The 22,916-nt window shown below is 37.2% G+C and overlaps 1 protein-coding gene across 2 annotated transcripts in view; it reads left to right on the top strand.

The window, feature by feature from the left end:
• Positions 1-1,352: 1,352 nt before the first annotated feature.
• DNTT (DNA nucleotidylexotransferase) overlaps positions 1,353-22,916 on the top strand; it is a 96,045-nt gene continuing 74,481 nt past the window's right edge. The window contains exons 1-4 of one of the 2 annotated variants that reach the window (XM_049810476.1): positions 1,353-1,467; positions 1,829-1,908; positions 5,315-5,489; positions 11,773-11,898. In XM_049810476.1, the coding sequence (XP_049666433.1) occupies positions 1,435-1,467; positions 1,829-1,908; positions 5,315-5,489; positions 11,773-11,898 (414 nt within the window). In that variant the 5' untranslated portion in view covers positions 1,353-1,434. Of the gene's footprint in view, positions 1,468-1,705; positions 1,909-5,314; positions 5,490-11,772; positions 11,899-22,916 lie in introns of those variants that run through there. The other variant, XM_049810475.1, reaches the window with a different exon arrangement.

Below are 22,916 nucleotides of genomic sequence, written 5' to 3' on the forward strand. Positions count from 1 at the left end.
CCCATCACTATTAATTTTTTTTTCTTCCGTGCTGCCATTCTTTTGTGTAAGCCTCTTAAAGTCTGCTTGTCCGTTTTCCAGTTCTTATGAAAATATCTTGTATAATTTCAAAATAACCTTGAAATGATTTACTTTGACAATTTTAATGTTATGAATCAGAAAGAGGAAAAGATATTTTGGCTTCTGGGTTATCCTTAGGCAAGGGAAGAAATGAATGGAATCTAGTGTACGTACTGAACTACGTATATATTTTCTTCATGGCCTCAGGAAGACCCCAGAGCTGAAAGCTCTATATTAATTTTTGATGGTTAGTTTCTATTCTGATGAAAACTATTTCTTTGTATCTGTTACAATACAGTTGAAGCAGCAAGATCTATAGGGCTGGGAAAATGTCAGTAGTACTTCTATAATTTAATTTTTAACTCATGGCAATAATTGCAGGAAATGGGTTTTGACTTATTTTTCCGTAACTTAGGTTGTATATCCATCCATGATAAAATGACAGAAAATAAAATTGATAGATCTGACTTGCAGGATTTTTCCACCTTGCTTCCTCTCCTGAACATGAGCAATGAGAATTGCAAGATATAACATTTCTGACACATTCTGAAGGACTGGTAAAATCCACATTCTCTGCTACACTAAAAATAAAAATCTAACTTGACGTGAAAATGGGGATATATACCACTGAAGTAGATTTGTGCTGAAATAGATGCACATGCTGTAAATCTGGTTGTTTGCACTCACTTTGCTCTGGTGGAAATTCAGGGTGATACCTAACTGGATCCAACACAATGTCTGCAACAAATTTTAGCATAGTTCTCTGATGATCAATACCCCATCTTCTAGGAGAGGATGGTACATAGCCTCCATAATCACCCCTGTAGTGGTTTGGAGGTCACTGGGTGCTTAAAAGCGGTAAGCTAGTTACTTTTTCCCTACTGTACCTGTTTCCCTACTGTACTGTAGATAGCAGTACTTTCCAGGGCAAATAGTAGAAAGCAAAGTTGGCAATGCATGCCAAAAGTGTATTTAAACACATCTCTAATGCTTTCTTTTTGTCTTTCATTGCCTTAGTATCAAAACAGCAAAGGATTCAAAGGATTTCTTTTATTGCAAATTTAATTTCAACAACGTATTTTTTGTTCGCTCTCTCAAAAAAACCTATCCGTCTTAAATCAAATTAATTACAGACAATTAGCAAGTGTACAGGCTATTCTACAACATTTTGTATACTGTTATTTATTTGTATTCTAAGACATAGTTCCTAGCTGACAGTAGGAAGAATTATTAATATTTTTTAAATAAATTGAAAATTAATGTGCCCTGCAGTTTGGAAAAGTGAGATCTGGAAATGATTTGAAAGCAGAAATTGATGGAACTGGGCCATTAAACCAGCTGAAGACCGTGTTGATATTTTGAGATAATTTTGCTATGATCAATTTTATTTGGATAAAGTCTTTACAGGTAATGGCTGTTTTAAGGAATGAAAGCATATTTGCACTTCTCTCTAGTAGTTCTGTGCAAGAAGTCCCAGCTGGTAGAAAGCAAGTGATGTTTCTGCCTGTGTAGCACTTGTTTTTGATTTCAGAGGGGCAACAGAAGAAAATTACTTCAATGGGTGGTGACTTTAAATACAGCTGCTGCCTGGCAGAAAGTATGTTATCTCCCTTTTACCCAAGTGAAAACACTTCTACCTTGTGTCATGGATAGGATCAGAACTCCAGCTGTATTGTCCCAAAGGAAGAGACAGAAAGGGATGCGTTCCCCAAACCTTTCCTGCAGTTATGAAATAAAGTTCAATAAGTTTGTCATTTTTATTATGCAGAGGAAGATGGGGATGACCAGAAGGACATTTTTGATGGAGCTGGCAAGAAGAAAAGGTTTCCGAGTAGAAAGTGAACTAAGGTAGGAAAATGTTTATATGTGTAGAAAGAACATGTAGTAATGCTGCTTGAAGCGTTCTAATTTAATAAATGTAATCATACAAGTAAGTGTGGTTGAAGATTTTGCCTACGTATTTGGTAGATATACTTTGTTCTTCCTGCTATAAAGATGCTTCAGGATTTCAGTGGGTGTTGCTAAAGTGTGGTTTGTTTTTATTGTCTTCTGGGCAAACAACAGGCAGAACACAAACATTAGCAAAATTTCTTATTTTTTACCTCTAAAATCTGTGGTTCTAATTGATCTTAAGTCTGTTAATTTTAACATGTCTACATTTTTCAGTGTACTGCTTCTCACATGGCAAATAAAAACTATAAGGTGTGAACTTGTTTTTCATGGGATATGTTTCTATGCCTTTGTATAGTCTCACTGGAGTCAATGAATCATGTCTTTAGCTGATTTAAATCAGCCGTTGTTTACGTCCTCCTTGAAGTCAGGTTAAGATTAATCTAAACTCAATGGCCAATTCCTGAAATGAAAAAACATTAAATATACAGGAACAGAAAATGTGATGGGTTGAGGGGGACATTTCTCTAGAACACCTCTAGTATTCTAATATTTAATCTTCCTGTGAGTAATACACTGATGTGAGTCTCAAAGTTACTGGCTTACGCTGTGGTACAATCTGTAAGAGCACTGGAGAAAAAAACTAGGAATAAAGTACCACAGATGTGGCATTTCAGGATGAAAATATACTCCACCTGCAGATTTGTCTGGTGGTGTTTCAATAAGCCAACTCATTTTGAAGGAAACCTTCCTCCAAATAGTGCTTTTCATGAGTGCTAGTTATGTTTTGCAGTTGTTATGTAGGCTCTCTGAAAGGCTGGAAGAAAACCAAGTATTGATCATTTGTCTGTATCTGTATGCAGATAGTATACAACTGGATCCTCCCTATAAAAGCTCATTTCCACAGACTTTTTTCAATCCCATTGACATTGAAAGCCTGAGGTAGAGGGGAGGATGAAATAATTTGTAAAGCAAGATTCAAGCAGGTATTGAACAGAAGTAGGCAATTAGTGTTTGATACAAAACTAATTGAATTCTTAGGGGGAAAAAAATGAACTGTGCTGTTCTGAATCCTACATTAACAATCCATTGAGGACTGAGTAGAGGCTTTAACTGGTCTGCTTTGACACACAGGTATTTATTACCACTATTTCAGACTTTCTGTAAGTTGTATGCAAAGCAGGTGTTATGTTTAATTTCAGCCTAGCTGCTACTGGATAGAACATAACTATTTAACTGCTGATTTTTGTTTTTGAAAATGCCAGAGGAAATGCTAAATTTGTTATGTTCTGTGCCAGGAAAAAAGTACAGCTGTACAGGTACCAGAGGAAACCAGTGCACAGCAGCTAAACTGCTGCTGTGAGCATAGAGATGGCAAAGTTCCCAGATCTGCAGCTTGGTACAAATACATTACATATGAATATTTTATATAAAGTGGAATAAACCACAGGAAGCAGAAGTTCTATGTCTCTAACGGATTTTTTTTTTTTTTTTTTTTTTTTTAACTGAAGCAAAGATGTGACAGTTTAATTAAAGTAGAACCTAGCAGGGTTAGATAATAACAAATGCAATAGTATTTCATGGATATTCACCTAACCTTGATTTTTAATCTTTTAGATTAAAATAAATTTGGGGTTTTTTTTTTTTCCCCAATGGACTCTGCTCTACAAGCTTCACAATATGGAGAGAAAAAAAAAGTGCTATACTGTGACAGTTTTCGTATTTCCAAAGTATGGTACATTCAATACATTTCATATCTTTCAAAAATATAGTACATTTAATGCACTGGAGATTTTGTGATACCAGTTTTCTATGGTCAGTTTCTAGTATTTGTAATTGTGGTTTGGCGATTTAATGAAATCAGTGATTATTGGTATGAATCAGGGTCACAGGGATAGGCCAAGGGGTTTTGCTGGTCTCCTGGAAAGTAGTTTGCTTCGAAAGGTTGTGCAGCCTGCCTTCAACAGTTATCAGCCGTCATTTTTAAAGTCCATACTAACCAGCTATTTCTACCAGTGGTGTCCTGTCTGCTTGGACAGGTTGGTGGATTAACTTCTCCAGGTGTTACAGAAGGGCTGCAAAGCAATCTGTCAGGTCTGTTTGAAATTTACTGTATATGCACAAGGCTGTCCCCAGCACGGGCTAGCAGGAGGTTACGGAGGCTTGCAAATGGAGGCGGCTGCTATTGGGACAATTTATGTTCCAATTCTAGGCTTATTTCTATAGAAACTAGGTCAAATAATGACACTGTCTTGTCTGTGCCTTTCCCCCAAGAAGTTTAGGAATCTGTTGACTGATATAATTTAATTTTGGCATATATTTCAGAGATACTGAGATCCTACAAGTTTCATGAAAATGAATAGTTTTGTCCTTTATCTGTTGTTGTCTTTGTGGGTAACAGCACCCTCCTGGGGTTTGTGTGTGGAGGGGGAACACTAGGAATCACTCAAGATTTCCTACCAAGTTAGTAGTTTTCTAACCTTGCTGAGGAACATTAGCAGGCCAGGTAGAAATTTACAGATCATCCTAAGTGTGTATGTAATTTTTTCTTGAAACATAACTTTGACCCTGTTCATTATTTTCCTGTGGAAGGTGCAGAATTGTGTCTTTTTAATGATGAACTATCATGGGATTCTTTCCAATGTTATTCTAGTACATGGATCCAAATTTAGTGTAATAAAGTCTGTGCTACTGTATTTTTAAGCAATGTACACCATATAATCTATTGAACAATAACTCAATCTGTACATTTTATATTCACTAAACTAAGATATCAGTTTCGTAAGAGACTGGCCTCTTAGTAGCAAGGAAGCAATCTTTAGATGGAGTGCATAATTCATAAGATTTAAGTTATGAACATTTGACAATGCCATATGTAAAAATGTAAGAATAGAAAAGTTAAATTTACAAAAAGATATTACTAGCTGTAAAGCTTTAAAGAATTATTGTTAACAGACTTTTTAATACTGTAAATCTTTCATTCATTTATCAGGAATATTGAGAAGGGGCTAGCAGGTATCGTAAAGTAGCCTTTTCATTATGGTACTGCTCGCGCAAGCCAAATATTTTCAGAGTTGCAAAAAGTGTGTAATAGGTTAAAGTCTTATGGAACGCAAATGATACTGAACAAAACAAAATGCTGCACTTATGGGAGCTTATGGCTAAAGTTTTTCCTCAAAGCAGATTTGGTGACTGGACTAGATATATTGTGATATGAAAATACAACTGCTTCCCACATCCTAACGTACGATATATACTAAAATTTCAGGAAGTGCTTGACAAGTAAATATGGAAATAGCAGCTCTATCTGTGTACAGCTGGGTTCAGGAAAAAAGGAAATTTCTTTTTCTGTACTTCTTGACAGTGACTCTGTCACTCACATTGTGGCCGAGAACAACTCGTACCTGGAGGTGCTGGACTGGCTGAGAGGACAGGCTGTGGGCGACAGCTCCAGGTTTGAACTACTGGATATCTCCTGGTTCACAGCCTGCATGGAAGCAGGAAGACCAGTTGATTCAGAAATGAAGTATCGTCTCATGGTAAGACAGATCCTTGAGTGCAAATACAGTGATGTTCAAAATGCATGACTGTGATTAGTTGGTTTTTTTATATACTTGTGTTGAGATATATTTTTTGAATTTAAAAACTTTTTTTACTAAAGTTTACATGAGTAATTCGCACAGTTTTAACAGATTAAAAAGACCTTCCATACCTTCTCTATCAGTGTCTGGTAATGCTAAATTACTATGCCATCACAGGTTACAAACTGGTAATATACATCATTCCTGTGAAAAAAGGGGTGCCATTAAAGGGGAAATATCCATCAATGAAGCACTCACTGTTGTTGTGGTACTTGTGGTATTTCCACAAATACTTCAATGTCATGGTAAATGTCCCACTGAGAGCAGTGTGTTTTAATGGGCTCCTGATGGAATACTTTGCCTCTTCAAAACAATACAAAAATATTACAACCTTTGCTGTTTGGAAGTGATCAGCTAACCGCTAGGCCCTTGAAGGACCTGTGAAATGAAGGCTGCTGCAGTCTGTAGACATGCATTTACAAACTTGGCACCATCAAGTAAAACTGTCCTAAGAAAAAAAATGGTTTTATTATATTGTATTCTCTCTTAATGGGAGCTGTAAGTCAGAGGATATTGTGAATGGCAGGCTGATTACTTGGTGAACGGTGTTTGACCTTGAAGCAATGGATGATGACATACTTTCCTCTGATCTGCATCTGACAAAATTATGTGCTAATTTCTCAAATTGGAGCGTAGTGTGAAACGGTGGTATTCAATACCCCCAGTACAGACTAGAAACGATGAGGCTGTGGTAGGGACGCCTGGGGTGCTGTGCACAGAGCGACGACAGCACGTGCTGCTGGGCCGTGAAATAGAGCCTGCGCTGCGGCAGGATGAACCTATTCCCTTGTTCTGCACGCATTCAGGCCTCACGGTGATGGATATAATGTGCACTGGTGAAGAAATTAATTCATACATCAAGAGAATTACAAGTCTGATCTAAAGCTCTCTGAAGTAAAGTGAGGCATTCCCGCTGATTTCTGAGGGTCTGGATTAGGCTCCATGTGAACTGTTATCCCACTGCAAAAATGATAACTGGGAAACCTGTAAACACTGGGACCATGGCAGGATCATCAGCGTGTACCTTCCTGTGAGGCAGAGGATGCCTGAATATTTAACAGCAATATCACACTGTTTGCTGCTTCTTCATCCTGATGTTTAGATTATGAAGGATGATTCATAAATACCACCCTTCCCAAGAAAAACTGTAGCTCCTGATTAATTTTTTCAAACACCTTTCATTGCCAGAAACTATTTTCCAGGATTTTATGTGTAAGAATTACTGTTTAATAACACTTGGGGCTGGGGGTGGGGAATGAATACACCAGATGGAGCTGTCGCTCTCAGACTCAGCATAATTCCATGACAGAATATGTGTTTGTATTTGCAATCCTTCCAATGAAGTATTTTTGCAGTATGTTTATAATATTTTCAGTGAATCTGCTGGAGGGAGAATAGACCAAAGAAATTAATGCAAAACAGAAAAAACCTGAAAACCTTGTAACTACTGCATTGTGTAATCTCACAGGCAAACAGGTCGTAAAAATAAAAATACTGGGTATGCAAAGAAGTTCTCTAAACAAGAAATAAATCCAAAAACACGAGCAAAAATCCTGTGAACTTTGCTGAGAGTTTCACCTCAGGATTAAAAGTAAACTAAATTACCCTTTATGTACATTCTTAGTTTCAGCAGTGTGTGAAGACCTATAGATTCAGACATCTCAGAAAATAGATGGGTTTTTTTCCTTTCAAAGTCAGAAATGCCTTTGTCTTTCTCCAAAATGTCTCCAACGATGCTGAAGCTTACTTTTTTTCTTTCTTGCCTTTTTTTTTTTTTTTTTAAATCAATGAGGAGGCCACTGCAAGTTGAACTGCCTTAGTTTTCTTTTATATATAAAAGTCCTTTTGGAGTACTGCTGGAGCAAAAACTTCTGAAAAAGGTAGCAGCACTGTCAGGAGATCGTTAGTATACTTTGAGACTGGCTCTGCAAGTAAGAGCTTCTGTTTTTATTGAAACATAAAGATTTCATGCTAATAAATGTAGAGTGCAATAAGCAAGCCAGTGACAGCTGTACCATTAACATTAAAGCTTATAGTTAAGACCAGTCTGAATTATATAGTGACTCTAAAGAAAGAAGCATATTTGTAAAGCAAACAAGGAAGGAAGGGCAAGGATTCTAGAATTTCAGCAAATTTAAAAATAATTTTATTGTTGCAGTGTCACCATGATTATTTTTTTTCTGCCTTGAGAAATGAGGAAGGATTGAAGTAATGGTTAATTTTCTTTTTAAGTACTAGACCAAATTCATATATAATGTAATTTAACTGGAGTTTCACTGAAGACAAATTTGGTCCATTATGTCAGTCTTGTAAAATGTGAAATGAAAGTGAATTAACAACCCTTGAACTCAGGCTACATCATGAAGGCTTTGAGGTATAAGGAATGGATTGCAGTGGGGGAATGTTTTGGGTGAATAAAATTGCCATTAATATCAACAGCAGTAAGATTTCCTCTTTCAGATCTTACAGTAGCCTATTTGGAAGGTTGTTCTTCATTCAGGACATTTGTTTTAATGGATTACTAAAAAGAAATGTCCTTCTTCATGCAAAACAAGGGGAATAAAGTCAGAGTTACAGACCATTAGCTAACATATTAATTACAGTTGTCACCAAAGTACATCTTTCTGTGGTTGCGAATGATCCAAGAGGTGCTCTGATGTTAGTGATTTATAGAGTATAAAAGGTTGGGTGACCAGATCTAAGATGGTCTGAATTCTTATTGATTCATTTGGTAACAGTTGACTTTTATAGTTAATAGCCATCATTTAATTTAATAGGCTATGGAAGTGTGGTAGCCAAACATCCGCTTTAAAGGGAAATCAAAGTATTTCTCTGCTTTGTCCAGAGATGCCCTTCCCACCACAAACAGATGAGTATTCTGGACAATAGCAGGACATGGACATCAATATGTATGCAAGGGCATCCCTGCATGCTAGAAAGTAGTGATGTTTCCTGGGTAATGGAAAAGAAAGAGGCAGAGGGGAAGCTTTCAGAAGGATAAAAAGAAAGGAAGAGAACAATAAGTGGGTTCACATCCTCAGCAGCCTTAGGAACTGTGCTGTGATTGTGTCTCTTCCGCCTTTTTCTCAGTCAGAACCCCAAAGTTGTTAGTTAGTTAGTTATTTTTTTAGAAAGAAAAAGAGTTTTATTTCCTGAACAAAGGATGTCCCTCCACACTAGGAAAAGGAAGTACCACATCTTTTGATCCCTTGCTGTATCATGTGACAAGCAACTCATATTTAACATTTTCCAGAGTGTCTCACTCTGTTGCCTTGTGAAAGAGAGAGGCTCTAACTAATGGAAGAAATCCTTCATACTGACAGTCAGAGTTTCCCAGAAAATAAAATGAAACTTATAAACTGGCTGCCTTCTCTTCATAAAATGCTGGATATCAGCAGACTTCATTATTTGATCAATGCTGTCTGGACTACAAAGCTGCTGGCTGTTGAATAATGTGGCCTGACACAGTCTCTAGTATCTGCACACCTTACTCACTGCTGCTCCGTTTTCTCTCTCTGTTATTTCCCTATGTCATTATACTACTTTGTGTATTAAAAAAAAATAGTTTGACAAAGAGCAAAGTAAGTCCTCTACAAGATTAATTCTGCAACTAAGCCACTCTGCTGTGCAAATAGATGCTAGTGGTACAGGATGATTTTCTTGCTTATGCCATGTAGAAAATGTCACCGTGAAGGAGTGGCAGTGACTTTCACTCTTACTTCAGCCTGGATGTGGGGTACAGACTCTAACTAGCTCTAGCAATTCAGTAGCCTACACATTTAGATTTTTTTTTTCAGTGGTTGCCCCTGTGCAGTGTATCATAATTTAATTTTAATGTAGTGGAGTTATCTGCAAAAAAAGGAATTTTAATTCTAACTTTTTTCTCATATCCATAGTTGTTTGTTCCCAGTACTACAAATTATTTTGAGGTAGTATGAGTTTCCAGGATTGCTTGTTCTACACTGTAATTGCTACTGGATGAAACTTTTGGTTTGTCCCATCTGATCTTCCCACCAAAACACAGTATCAATCCTGTTCCTATCTTATGCTGATGATAGATCATCTCTGTAGTTCTCATGCAGGCATTGTAATATTCCCTAAAAATCAGACTATAGTGATTACTGTTTGCTAGATGTTTTTGCTGTTGATTTCTAGCTGAAGTTTCTTCTGTTGTTATATATAATCAAGGCCTGTTAATTAGAAACATAACTATTACTGATTAAGAAAAATGCTCAAATATCTCTGCTAAGGCAGGAACAGGATGTTTATGTGCCAGTCTATCACCCTCTTAAATGCATAGAGTTTCTGCATTAATTCTGCTCTCATCCACAATGCTAGGTAATGCTACATGTAGGGCTCTTGTTCTTTGTGTGTATATATCCTAATGAAGATAATAGCTTATTATATATTCTATTCAGTAACGTTGTGTTTGTTCGCAGTCTTTGCAGCTGGCACTATCATTTCAAGCAGTATATTAGCTGTAATCAGTCATAGTTTATATGATTTAAAATCAATTTTAAAGTATAATTCATGAATGTGTGCAAAAGTGGATGAGTTGTGCTGTTGATCCTGGCTGAAACCCATTTCAGTTATTCCCAAGAGTGGTCTTACACATAAAATAGCTTCCTTCCTTTCAGTGTATACTATGGAAACTGCCATATAATTCACTGCTCCTTCAGCTGTGCAAGTAAATGCCTTTTTTGTGTGTGCATGAATACCGTTATTTAACTGCTCTGTATCAAATACAAAGGCAATTTAGCATGAAATTATATGTGGGGGGGGAGTGTGTGTGATGGCACATACACATATTTATAGGTTTGCGTAGCACAGATGCTAGCTGTATGTCTGCATGTCTTTGGATATAGGGGAGAAAGGGCTCATCATTCCATTATTGGGGTGAAAATTTCCTCCATGTATCTTTGTGCTATTTTTTTGTTGCTGTTGAACCATTTCCCTGTGGTTTTGGATAGTGCAATGCAATACATTTTTGACAGATCTGCCAAATGTTTTCAAACAAAATGACAAATAGCAAAAAATACACAGAAATGCTGAGAATGCTTCGGGTGTTTCCCAAGTATTTAAGATTTGGGCACTTCTAATGAAAGCAAAGGGATTAAAGGACTGGGCATATAAAGCAGCAGAAAAGCTGGTGCTAGACTGTCTTTTCAGTTGCTCACTCGTCAGGACACTTGCATATTGAGGACTTGTGCTTAGGACTCTCTTTTGTCAACAGGGACACAATTCTGTGTATCCTGCCTTTCAGGAGAATACCCCCCCCCCCCCTCACTGGGGTGGGTTGCCCACAAACTTTTTTGTTGCATGGAGCAAAATTAGGTGAAAAGCAAACAAGCATGCAGGTAGCCTGGTGGTTGGGAAACTCCCATTTAAGATTTGGCACCTGGCTCCTTTTTCCTGCTCCAGCAAACACCTAAAAATGATGTCTGAATTAGATCAGCATGTAAGGAAGGGGCTGAGTGAGAAACCACATCATAAGAAGAACACTAGCTGTTGGTTGAAAGGCTGGAGATGACTCTTCCATGGCTGTAAATGTTTCCTTTGCTTTATAATGACCCCAAAATAGAACATTTAGCTCAATGAATTAAATCCAAACCAAAAAACTTTTCTTTCATTTTGCCTGGAAGAGGGGGGAAAGGTTTAAAGTCATACAAACATTTTTCTTCAACCACTGGAATTAAAAAAAAAAAGTCAGTTATTTGAGCATTTCCTTTTTTTCTTTTTTCTTTTTTTTTTTTTTTCCCTCCTCAGTCTAAATCCCTGATTTTATATTGAATAATCTAGTGTTTTCTGGGAAAACTCTGTTCTTTCAAGCTTATCTGCTCTTAAAGCTTTGTGGTTTATCAATATTACTGCAATAATAAGAGTAGTAGAGACTTGCCCTGTAGAGAGACTTTTTTTTTTTTAAAATGACAGTGCCATTGAAAACTGCCTGCTAGAACTTACTGCAGAAAATGAAAAATCCCAGTAATCACCAGATAAACTGGTATTGTTAGTGCAGCCAATGTGAAATTAAATGTTTTTCCTAGAAAGATGGTAGAAGCCTTATTATTCTCTTGCCTTCTCTTTAAAGATACATATTTTGGGATCATGAAATGTACTTTTGGTATTTTAGGCTATTTGACAGGTGTGTCACCAACCCTTCTCCCCATTTTTTTGTTGTTAGGAACAAGATCAGTCTCCTCCTTTGAATACACCGGAATCAGAAGTGCCATCATTTATTGCAAGCAAAGTATCTCAGTATTCGTGTCAAAGGAAGACAACTTTAAATAACTACAACAAGAAGTTCACGGTAATGCTTATTCTATCTATGAAATAAAACCTAGCATAAATAAAATAATTAATACGGTACTTGCATCAATATTTTCTATGGTACCCTCAGCAAATTTGTGAGTTAAACAGGCAGCACAATTATAAAAATTTAAAAAGTTATGTATCTGCCATACTTAAATTAAAATTAAGTTCAAATTTAATTGCATCCTTTAAGTATTGCTGAAAGCTTAACACAGTGGATCTTTAAATACACTAATCGCTTGTAAACACATGAATTTTTAAAACAAATGATAGAATGGCATTCTGAAAATGTCTTTTAGCTCTTCATCACAGTCTTATTTGACAAATTGGAAGTAATGGTAAGCAAAAGTTTGGTTTAGGTCAGTCCAAGGTACTTCACAATTGCTGTGCTGCCTTCTTGCTTGCCCAGGTGTTTGGTTCTTCAAAGTGTGATTGTAAGCTTGAGATTTTCACAACTGCTTAGTTATGAAAACAGATTGCATGATCAATGTAATTAACATGATGAAAAAAAGCCTTTAATTGTTTAGTTAAATAGAAGTCTTAGAGACTGTCATATATCCTATTTAATGCTCATAACATTACACAGTTCAGTGGGTATGAAGAGCCTGAGTCATCTGGTCTAAATTCCTCTTAAGTTATTGTGCCTAATGGCTTTTCTTGGCTGGCTCTAGGTACTCAGTGACAACTATTCAATAGGAAACGTTTGACACAGAGACTCTAATGTAGTATAGTCTGGATAAATCTGGCATAGTTATATTTATATGTTTCAATTATAGTGTGAAACACCTTCTCATCTTCCTAAAGTTTTATTATTTATTTTGTTATTATTTATAATTGTTATGCTTTTACTTTGTGTGTGCCTATAAATACACAAAAATCTTTCAAGTAAGTATTATTTGCAAGATCCATATAAAAAGAATAAAACCAGATACCAGTAATTTGAGAATAAAAAACATTTACAAGGTAAATACTAAAACCTCTGGGAATTCAGAACTAAAGCTAAACCTAAGAGCAACTCTGAAATGTCTTGAATGCACAGTTAAAAATTAAACCCCCTAGATTTTGCCTTGTGGTGATGCTTTTAAATAATGATCAATTATGCCAATAATATAATAGTGTTTAAGGTACTCAAGTAGGTTAAACTGTTTGCTTATTTAAAAAAATTTCCCATTTTGAGCAACCTGATGGGAATTTAGTTTTGACCCTGCTTTGAGCCTGAGGTTAGACTAGAGGCCTCTAGAGGACTAGAGGTCCTTTCCAACCCCAACGATTCCAACATTCCCAAAGCTGCTGCTTTTGAAATAGCTACTATGCCCCACCTCCTGCTAGAGAAACAAGGCTGTGAATGCTACCATTTAACCTCTTGAAAGTGGCCATTCTTTTTCACTGTTTACAAATATGAAATACACCCTGCTGTAGGGGAAGGTGTCAGACCAAATATAGTATGATCCAAAGATTCAGTAAAATACTGACCTTCTTGGAGAAATAGGAAGTAAGTGCCTTTGTTCTACACTTCCTGAAAACAGTGGAATATGGGAGTCTGACTTTTTCTTGAATTTTCTGTAGTAAGACATTTTGTCAGTGATTCTGAGGGTAAAAAATTAGAAGTAATTGTGATGGATTATGGCAAAGTACAATGGCTACCCCTAGAAAGCAATAAGTTGTTGATTTTTAATTATAGTTAACAATTTGAGCACAAAAAGGTCTAGAATAAGGTAGTTCTCTTTTTAATGTTACCTTTTAAAATTATTTTTACTTTTGAAAGATCTAATATCTTTATTTGCAAATTCGCACAATATTTTTTCATTTTCGAAGACTGAGTACTCTAACTCTAGTGAATATATAGTTTGTCTCCTAGCTGCTGAATTCCCGAATTTAGTCCAAGATTCAGTTCAAGTGAAAACTGTGATAGCAGCAACATATTCATTGAGTGGTTTCTGTCATACTTGTGTTTCACAAAGAAACAGTCCCTAAATTACTTCCAGGTTTATCATTGCAGCAGTCTTAATGTCAGAGGACAACTTGTATTTGATAAATGAATTTAGCTGAACACATGAGAAGCAGGGCAGTTCGATGACTGAAGCACTGAGACTCCCTTCTGTTATCCTATGTATCAACCATTTCTGAGTCTGGCTAGAAATTAGGTTTTGTAGTGACAAAGGTAGCAGTTTTTCATCTTCATACTTTGAGAGTAACTGTTCTGAGTTCACGCTGTATTTTATTTCTGGAGGTGGTGCTGGGCAAGCTGATGATGCGTATGAGTCTGCCTAGCATCTGCATCTTGACAGTTGTAATGTGTGGTGGGTTGACCTTGGCTGGACGCCAGGTGCCCACCAACCTGCTCTATCACTCTCCTCAATGGCGGGGCGGAGGGAGAATATAAGGTGGGAAAAAACTCATGCATCAACATAAAGGCAGTTTAATAAAAGCAAAAGGTGTGCGCAGAAGCAAAGGAAAACAAAAGATTTATTCTCTACTTCACATCAGCAGGTGATGCCCAGCCACTTCCCGGGAAGTAGGGATTCAGTACGTGTAGCAGTTGCTCCAGAAAACAAATGTCATAATAATGAAGCCCCCCCCCCCCCCCCCCCCCCCCCTCCTTTCTCTTGGCTTTTATTGCTGAGCAGACATCATATGGCATGGAATATCCCTTTGGTCAGTATGGGTGAGCTGTCCTGGCTATGTCCCCTCCCAAAACCTTGCCCACCCCCAGCCTACTGGTGAGGGGGGAAACGTTGGAGAGCCAGCCTTGATGCTGTGCCAGCACTGCTCAGCCATGGCCAAAACACTGGTGTGTTACCAACACCTTTCTAGCTACCAATGCAGAGCACAGCACTACGAGGGCTGCTATGGGGAAAAATTAACTCCATCTCAGCCAGACCCAATACATAATGTAACTCCTTAGTGCTGTTGCTCTTTTCCCTCACAACCAAAGCTTGCAATAACAGCAGAAAGGCTTGGGTGTTTATGGACTGCAAGAGCTGGCCGCTTCCCTGGAGGCCTGCCAGTTAGTCTGTCTAATGTCAGAGGAGCCTGATTTTCAGTTTTGCTGTTGTTTTGTCAGTCTTGCATTAAACCTGTAATCCTTGTTCTCAAATAAAAGTGTTCCAACAGATTTTTCAGTGTGAGCACTTAGCAAATGCACTGAAGCATTGGTATAATTCACTTGTGCATGCTGTGGGCAGCCAACCATTAAATGACAGATTTTCCCTGGCTCAGAGCTGTATATCCTGAAAATTAGGTCCAAACCATCTTGAATTATGTGTTGATGATAGTATTTTGTTATAACAACTTTATTCTGTGAGCCAGGGTTAGTTCCCTTTCCTTACAGTTTTTCTATTTTCTTTGGTTAGCTTGAAAATAATGTTTTTTATTCTTGCCTCTAACAGCGTCACAAACCTGTTCCTTACTTATGTGTTCTTGGATGAACTCATGGATTCTTCCTCTTACTGGACTTTGCCTTGATACTGTGTATCAAATTCCCCTTTCAAATGAGTAGTATTTACATTTGAGAAAGAGTAGTATTTACATTTGACATCCTTTAGTCTCTTCAGAAGGGCAGGAAAACAGTCACTAATAGGAAGTGACGTGCGTACAATGAGGCTTTGACTGTGCTGCTTCAGACACATTTGGAGACTTCATTTCTGGACAGCTTGGTATTTAATCATCAGTTTTAATCTTGAGTCCTCTTCTGTATATATTTTACTGTGAAAGACCATTTATTAAAACCAAATAGCAGAGATATTTGATGAGAGCTTATGAGGACAATGTGGTGGTTTAACACACTAGATGCAAGTTCTGTGTTTAACTGTCCCATGTTTTCTTTCTATTGCAATGGCCAGAAAATAACTTACAGAAAGGTGCGCAAACCAGTTTTACATCATGGAAGAAGGTGCAGAAGGGTTGGCAGACTGTGCAGATGTGAAGGTTTCATGACTATGTTTGGTATGGGGTAAATCCTACCCAAGTTATTTTATTTTATGAGCGGTTGAGTAGTAGTAAGGCCTGTTGTGTGAAGAATAGACTAGGTATGTCAGATTGCATGCCAAGGAGGAGACAGCGGCATTGTGTGGCAGTTCATGGAGGAAAAATGCAACCACTGCAGGCTTGTGGGGCCTCATGCAGTCTTTGGGTCACTGTGCGTCATGTACCATGAGGTCACACTACACGGGTTGGGAACCACTGCCTGCCACGGGCTTTACTCATTTGAGTGATTCAGGAATGCGCCTGAATGCATAGCCCTGACTCCAGAGGTGAGCTGTAGCTGTTCAGATGGGTAAAGGTGCGAAACAAAAGGGCAAATAATTTCACCAGAGGCTATGCCTTAGCATGTTCCCTTTACGCTTGTCTCAAACATAGATGTTACTATGGAATATAATACTATAATATTGTTCTCTGGCTCATTTGTAAATAGCTAGCCATCCTCCCCCTCTCCCACTGAAAATATACACTTGGGGGCTGCATTGTGTTTTCATGTGGTAAAATAAATGGAGTCATTCTGCTGTGCCCAAGAGGGGTTGTTGGATTTGAATATTAATACCAGAGTGCAATAAAATTCAGAAAGACATTCTTCTGTGAGGAAAATACAATTTAATTCTTACAGAAAAAACTAATTAAGTCAGAGGCAAATGATTCTGTGATTCTGAGGCTTATTGCTAATGCTACTGAATGTTACTCTGCTTTGGCTGTTACTCATGGTAATGAGAACGTGGATGTTTAGCATGGGAAAGATGCCTGGTTTCCTTTCCACTCTGTTAGAGAGAAAAAAAAGAAAATCCCTTTTTTATTTTCTCTTCTTTTTTTTACCTATAGAACCATGTATAAGTTATGCCAGTTGCCCAAGCATTTATTATTATTATTCCATTTTAAAACAGACCTCAGGAGAACCTCAACTTTAATTTTACAATGAACTTGGGAGCTCTGTAGGTAGAAAACCACTAACTAAATGCATATCCTTAATAACATGTACTGTCTTACTGACATAGCCTACTTCAGTAAAAATTCTTCAGACAGTATATCAAAATTGCAAATTTTGTGAAGTGTACACCTACCCATAATGAACTCGTGGTTTGGTCTAAGGAGCAAATGTCTCTTCTCACTTTTAAGGTAAGTGGGAGGGTGCTCCCTAAAATACAGACAGAATATAAATACACCTGCACTTTTTGGCAACCCACATTTGTATGTATACGTCAAGTCTATGCTGCTTTCTTTCACTACATTAATATGTGTAATATACATTTAGCATTTTATGTTTCTTATTACACTGTGTGTTTTTATCTAGGGCAGTGTTATGTGATCGACACTCTCACTGCATTTTTGCGCTCTGTCAGCAAGTCTTTCCTCGAAATTGTCTTGTTTTCTTTCACATTATGTGGAAAAATATGGAAACTTCTCAAGAGTACCACTCTTCTGTTGTGAGAAATGAACCTGTTATTATTGGCTAATATGAGGAGCAGCTGGAGCTAACATATTTATTTCTGATAACAGTGTGTATACAAGGACCCTGAGATCTTGCATATTACTATTATTCTCATTCTTTCAGCTCCTTTGTTTCTCCAGCTGATGTAAGATGATGTGATAAAATCTTTGGACCTGAACACATATTGGGCTTTTCAGTTCAGATACCAATAATAATAACAATAATAATAATATCAGACTGAACAAAAATGGATAATTTTATTTATTTGGAAATCACTTTAGTCAACACTATAGGTTGGCTAAAATTGCTTAATTCTCCTTGAAATGAGCACCTAAAATTGTTTATTTTCTCTGTGTATACAAAAGGCATTCACATGCCCTATGTCTCTTCCCATTGACACACGAAATTAGGATTTACACTGGGGAAAGTGAAAAGAAAATTATTTGAATGAATAGTTTGCTCTAAATCTCTTTAAAATCACTTTGGTCAGTTCTGAATGGACACCAAACACTGGCAACAGCAACGTGATGAGAACTAGGAGCCACCCTTTGGATTTATGACTTACTAAATAAACTTCAAGTAGAAAACAGTGATTGAGAGGAAAAGCAATTTAACTCAAATTGCTCTTCTGAGTGTAATAGTCCTTCAAGCAGGTATCATGTAGGATTTTGTTGTTGTTGTTGTTTAGCACACTTAGCTATTTAGCTCTTTGGTGGATTAAGTTCACCTGCACAATGGTATGTTATTTTTTTCATTTGTGCCGCAGTAGCATTTGCAGGCTCAAGTAAGATAGAGGCCTTTTTTTATAAGAGATGCTGTACAAACACATTGTAAAAGACAATTCAAGCCCTGGAGAGTTCATAGCCCTAATAGACAGCAAAGGAAAGATAGCAAGGGAAACAATGGCAGAGAGGTATGAAGCAGCTTTCCAAGGTCACACAGCAGAGGAGCAGTGGGTATAGGCATGGGAATAACACAAGTGCTCTGTCCATGAAGCTGTAATGCTTTTTTTACAAAACAGATTAGATTTAAAATATGTTCTTGGTAGTATAATATTGGTGATATCTGTTCTCACAGAGTCTTAAACTGGAGGAAAAGACTGTTTTGCAAGTAACAATGGAACTGCTCTGATAATCTTGTTGAAACAAGCAGGACAGTATGAAGCATAGCATGGGACCGTTAACTTCTTTTGCTTTCCTGAATGAGAGTGGACTCATACTCTGATATTCATGCTGAATGTTATCAGGTTAGCTGTTCAGCAGGCATAAACCAGCATAGCATTATTGATTATTATTTTTTTCCAAGAATCTTTCTCATATATTAGTTGAGAATCTTGCTCTTTGTGTTGATTTCAGTGTTGTGATTTTAGCATTTATAATATTTTAGTGTGCATTTTTACATGTGCAAGATGCTTACTGGTAGCTTTGCTTTGTTAATGATATTTTATCTTACTAGGTCTTATGCCAGATATTAAATGAGCTTCAAAATTCCTGTCAGTACATCCATCCTCTTCCTTATTTCTAACATAATTCAACAAAATCTTTGTGTACTTTTGTATCTGACCCATTGGGATCTGGAAGTCCATTCCATGCCCAATGTTTTCCATAGCCCAAGTCTCACCAACATAAGTTCCACAGTTTCAGACACAGATGGAAAATTTGCAGTAACTGAAGAACTGAAATGTAGCCCAGCTATCTTCCACATTTAATTAGAGCAGCCCCTGCAGAGTATGCCAGAGATTATGAAAATCCCACGTGTTGGAAATCTCTAGGAATTTAGTTTCCCATTAAACTAGAACCTTTTAAATGGGCAATCTGAGTATTGATCTGATTGATAAAAAGATGGTGAGGTGCTTAGTAAGAAATACAAAGGTTTAGAATAAATCAGGGGTCAGTAACTTTCCTTTTTATATCACCGTAAGTAGATTTCACTAGAGATCTAATAGACTGCAAACCTTTTCTCAGCTAATATAGGAGTTTCATGTGCTTTTCCCTTCTGGAATGTTGTTCAATATGGACTATAATATTCAATAGGCAGCAACTCCACTTGGAGAGCCGTTTCTTTCTTTTTTTAAAGCAGAAAGATTTTATCAAAAAAGAATGTCAAAAGCAGTTTTATGTAAAAAGACAGATCTGTAATTAATTGCAGCATTTGCAGGCAATGTTTTGTACAGGGAATAATGAATATTCAATACTATTTAATTGTTTATTTAAAACAGCTTAATGAGCCTCGCAAAGGCAGGAAAACATTGAAAAATGCCAACTAGAATGATAAAAATGCTTTGATTATATTTTCTTACTGGCTGTCAGCAGCCTCTGAGTAAAATGCTACATGCGAATGTTTTTTCTCAATAATGGTGGTGACACAGCTTTTCTGAAAACTGCCCTCCCGCTACTAGGAAGGGGCTAATACCTCTCTAAAACAGCAGTGGTGCTGGTATATGCAGACACATTTATCACGATGGCTGATTATTCAGTGTAGAATATATCTATTTAAATGTGCATGTGAGAGGCTGCCTGTTGGGAGTGAGAAAAAACATCCCTAGACTTTGAGCTTCCTAATCAAGAAGATGACTTTGCCAGTCTGTCATTACTGCACATGGCTGAGTAGGTACTTACGAGAACTGTTTTCTGTCTATGTATTTGTCATGTACAGACTATTTTATCAAGAAGGTAACAACTATATCTTTTTGGTTCTGTTCCCTGATTAATTCTCCTAGTGTTGACTGGAGTAAGAAATTTCTTGCCAAACAGTGCTTTCTTGAGTATTCATGTGCATAGATTGTAAAGGGAGAAAAAGAAAGAAAAAGTAATCATAATTTTGTGACTGTAAACCTCGGTTAAAGTAAGAATTAGCATCTTTTATTGCATACAAGGAAAGAATCTTTGAGCTGATAAAGAATAAAAAGAAAAAGAACTTGAGACAACATCCAAAAAAACTCACAGCACAGGAAACATCTGACTCCTGTCACCCCACTGGTAAAAAATATATATCCCCCATTTGCTTTGCAGTACTGTGTATGCTGTATTTGTTCTTCCATATGCAAAGTGGGATGAATCCATGCTGTTTGTGACCTCAAATTGGTAGTTTCCCTTTTTTTTTGCATTAGTTTTCTTTCTAAATGGGAACTATAATGTGCACCTGTCTTTAACCAAAAAGTATGTAATTAAATACAACATAATCTGTCAAGCAAATAAAGATCTTAAATGTGGAAAAAAAGAAAAAAGAATAGCAGTTGAACAAATCCAACAATTAGCCACTGCAAGAGCTTTAAAGACAGCTGTAAGGAAGCTAAATTTTTGTGCACTATTTTTGTAATAGAACTCCCCCCCCCCCCCCCCCCCGCCCCCACCGCCCAAAGGAGCGTTTTCCACCCTCCCTTTGATTCCTTATACCCAAGGTTTAGCTGAATGTAAATACTGGTATAAACTTCCAGATCAAGCATCTTGCTAAACAGCTCTCTATCTCAAGAGGTCTTTCATGAAATGTTATGAAAATGGAATTGCACAGCGCCTATTAATCAGGGTAGCTGATAAATAAATATGCAGCTAAGGGGAGGATTCTTTCAGTGAGATGGACAACAGGTGACTGATCCTTACAGAGATCAAGGAGTGAAGTTATACTGGTGATACAGAACAAAGCAAATTCTCTATGGCAAGCCCTAATTAATTATTTTTATACACTTTAACATGGTAGCACAGAAAAAAAAAGGAAAGTGAAGTGGGTTTGTTCAGCTAAGGTGCCTACTGTCAAACCAATTAAGATCTCATATTTTTGATTCGTTAAGAGGAAAGTTTTGCAAATCCTAGGGTCAGTAGAGAACATTTTCTTGCAGATTGTGGTTTAAGCCTTCATTTTGCTTCAATGAGACTATAATGTTTATAATCTGAGCAACACGACATATCAGATGGTCTGTTTTTCTAGAACTGACCAAACAATAAAATGTAATATGTAAGTAATCTACATTCATTTGTGAAAAGCACATTTAATTTTAAGAAGTTGTTCTATTTTAATGATCTAAATGATTGTACCTCAAGTAAAATCTTTTCATTGTTGTTTAAATCAGGCTGTATTCCTTCAGTGCAGGGTGACAGATGCTGTTCTCAATTCCACAGATGTAATAAAAGGACTACTTCACTGGACTTGCTGTCACATCTTTTAGTGGGCCTGGAATTGATTCCAGTTCACCTGGCAATATTACTCATGTAGCATTTAGGATGTGCAAGGCCTGCTCTATTTTACTTGGCTTTATTTTCCGATATAAAGCACATTAATGCTAAGATAAAAACCAAAGCAAAATCTAAATTATTTTTTGAACTATATAATGATACATTTAATTACAAATTAAATGAAATATGAGCCTAAATATGAACAGTGATTCCATAAACACTGAGGGCAGGAAAAGCTGTTCAATCTCATTCCTTCCTACTCTCCGCTGCAGTCATTGTTCTAGTAAGCCATTTGCTGTCAATATCTGTATCGCAGGGCGTTACTCATCCTTATTCCAAAACCATTTCTGAACAGACACTTGGACTACTGCTCAGTGAGGAGATAATTGCAGGCAGGTGCACGCTGACAGCAACTTCTTTGTTATTCTGTAATGCCTCGTGGGGCAAAGAAGAAACAGGAGCAAGTTGGAAAAGAGGAAGGATATGCAGCAACTGATATAGTGGCACATGTATCCCTTTCAAGGCCCGGATCTGTTTGTTAGCTGCTCTTTAGAGACTTTACTAAACGGTAAGAACTGGGATCTCCAGGAGGAGTGCAGGACACAACGCAGTGCTGGAGCTTTGCAAGGCTGGCTTGTTTATGGTCTGTACCTAGCCTACCCTGTGCACAAGATCATCCCTAACAGCCAGGTGTGGGATGCACTTTAGATAAATATTTTGAACAGTATCTTCTGGAAATGGTACACTCTTAGGTGGTTTCTTCTGAGATGTTTAATTTTGCAGTCTTTTTTGAGGTTTTGTGCAAGGTTTCATTAAGAACTCAGATTTCCAGTTGCTGGTCAGCTGCAAGCCTTCTTAAGTTCTTATCTTAGGTTATTCACAAACTTTTTTTGCAGCATTTGTTCTCTCCCAAACCATAGTGTTCCACAGTGGGAATCAAAAACCTGCTTCTTTTCTCTACCACTGTGTGATCTGTTCCCTGCATTTAATTTCTAAAAATTGTCGCTATTAAGATATATTATTTTTTTTTCATATTCTGGGAGGGAGGGAGAGAGGGAGACTGCAAAGCTACGTAAATGACATATGGATAGTTTACAAATAAATAAATAAATAAATAAGTTGTACTGGCAATCTCCACGTAGTTTTGAGTGCAATGTCAAATAAACCAAGCCATGGATAGCTGAAGAACCATAAAGAAAATGTTTTTCTCTTTGCATAGGTCATACATCTGAAAAAAGAGGAAAAAGTGAGTTTGTTCCATAAATTCCTAAATGGAAGCATGGCTAAAAGATCAAAAAGGAGGTTGTTTCCAGTATTGCCACAGACTCCTATTTGTTTGTGTCTGAAAATGAAGATATCATGTACTGACCTGCTGGATTACTTATGTTTGGACACAATTCTAAAAATTATGGTGCTCTTTCACATTGA

The sequence above is a fragment of the Accipiter gentilis genome, chromosome 9 (assembly GCF_929443795.1).
Source record: "Accipiter gentilis chromosome 9, bAccGen1.1, whole genome shotgun sequence".
In the NCBI taxonomy this organism is placed as follows: Eukaryota; Metazoa; Chordata; class Aves; order Accipitriformes; family Accipitridae; genus Astur; species Astur gentilis.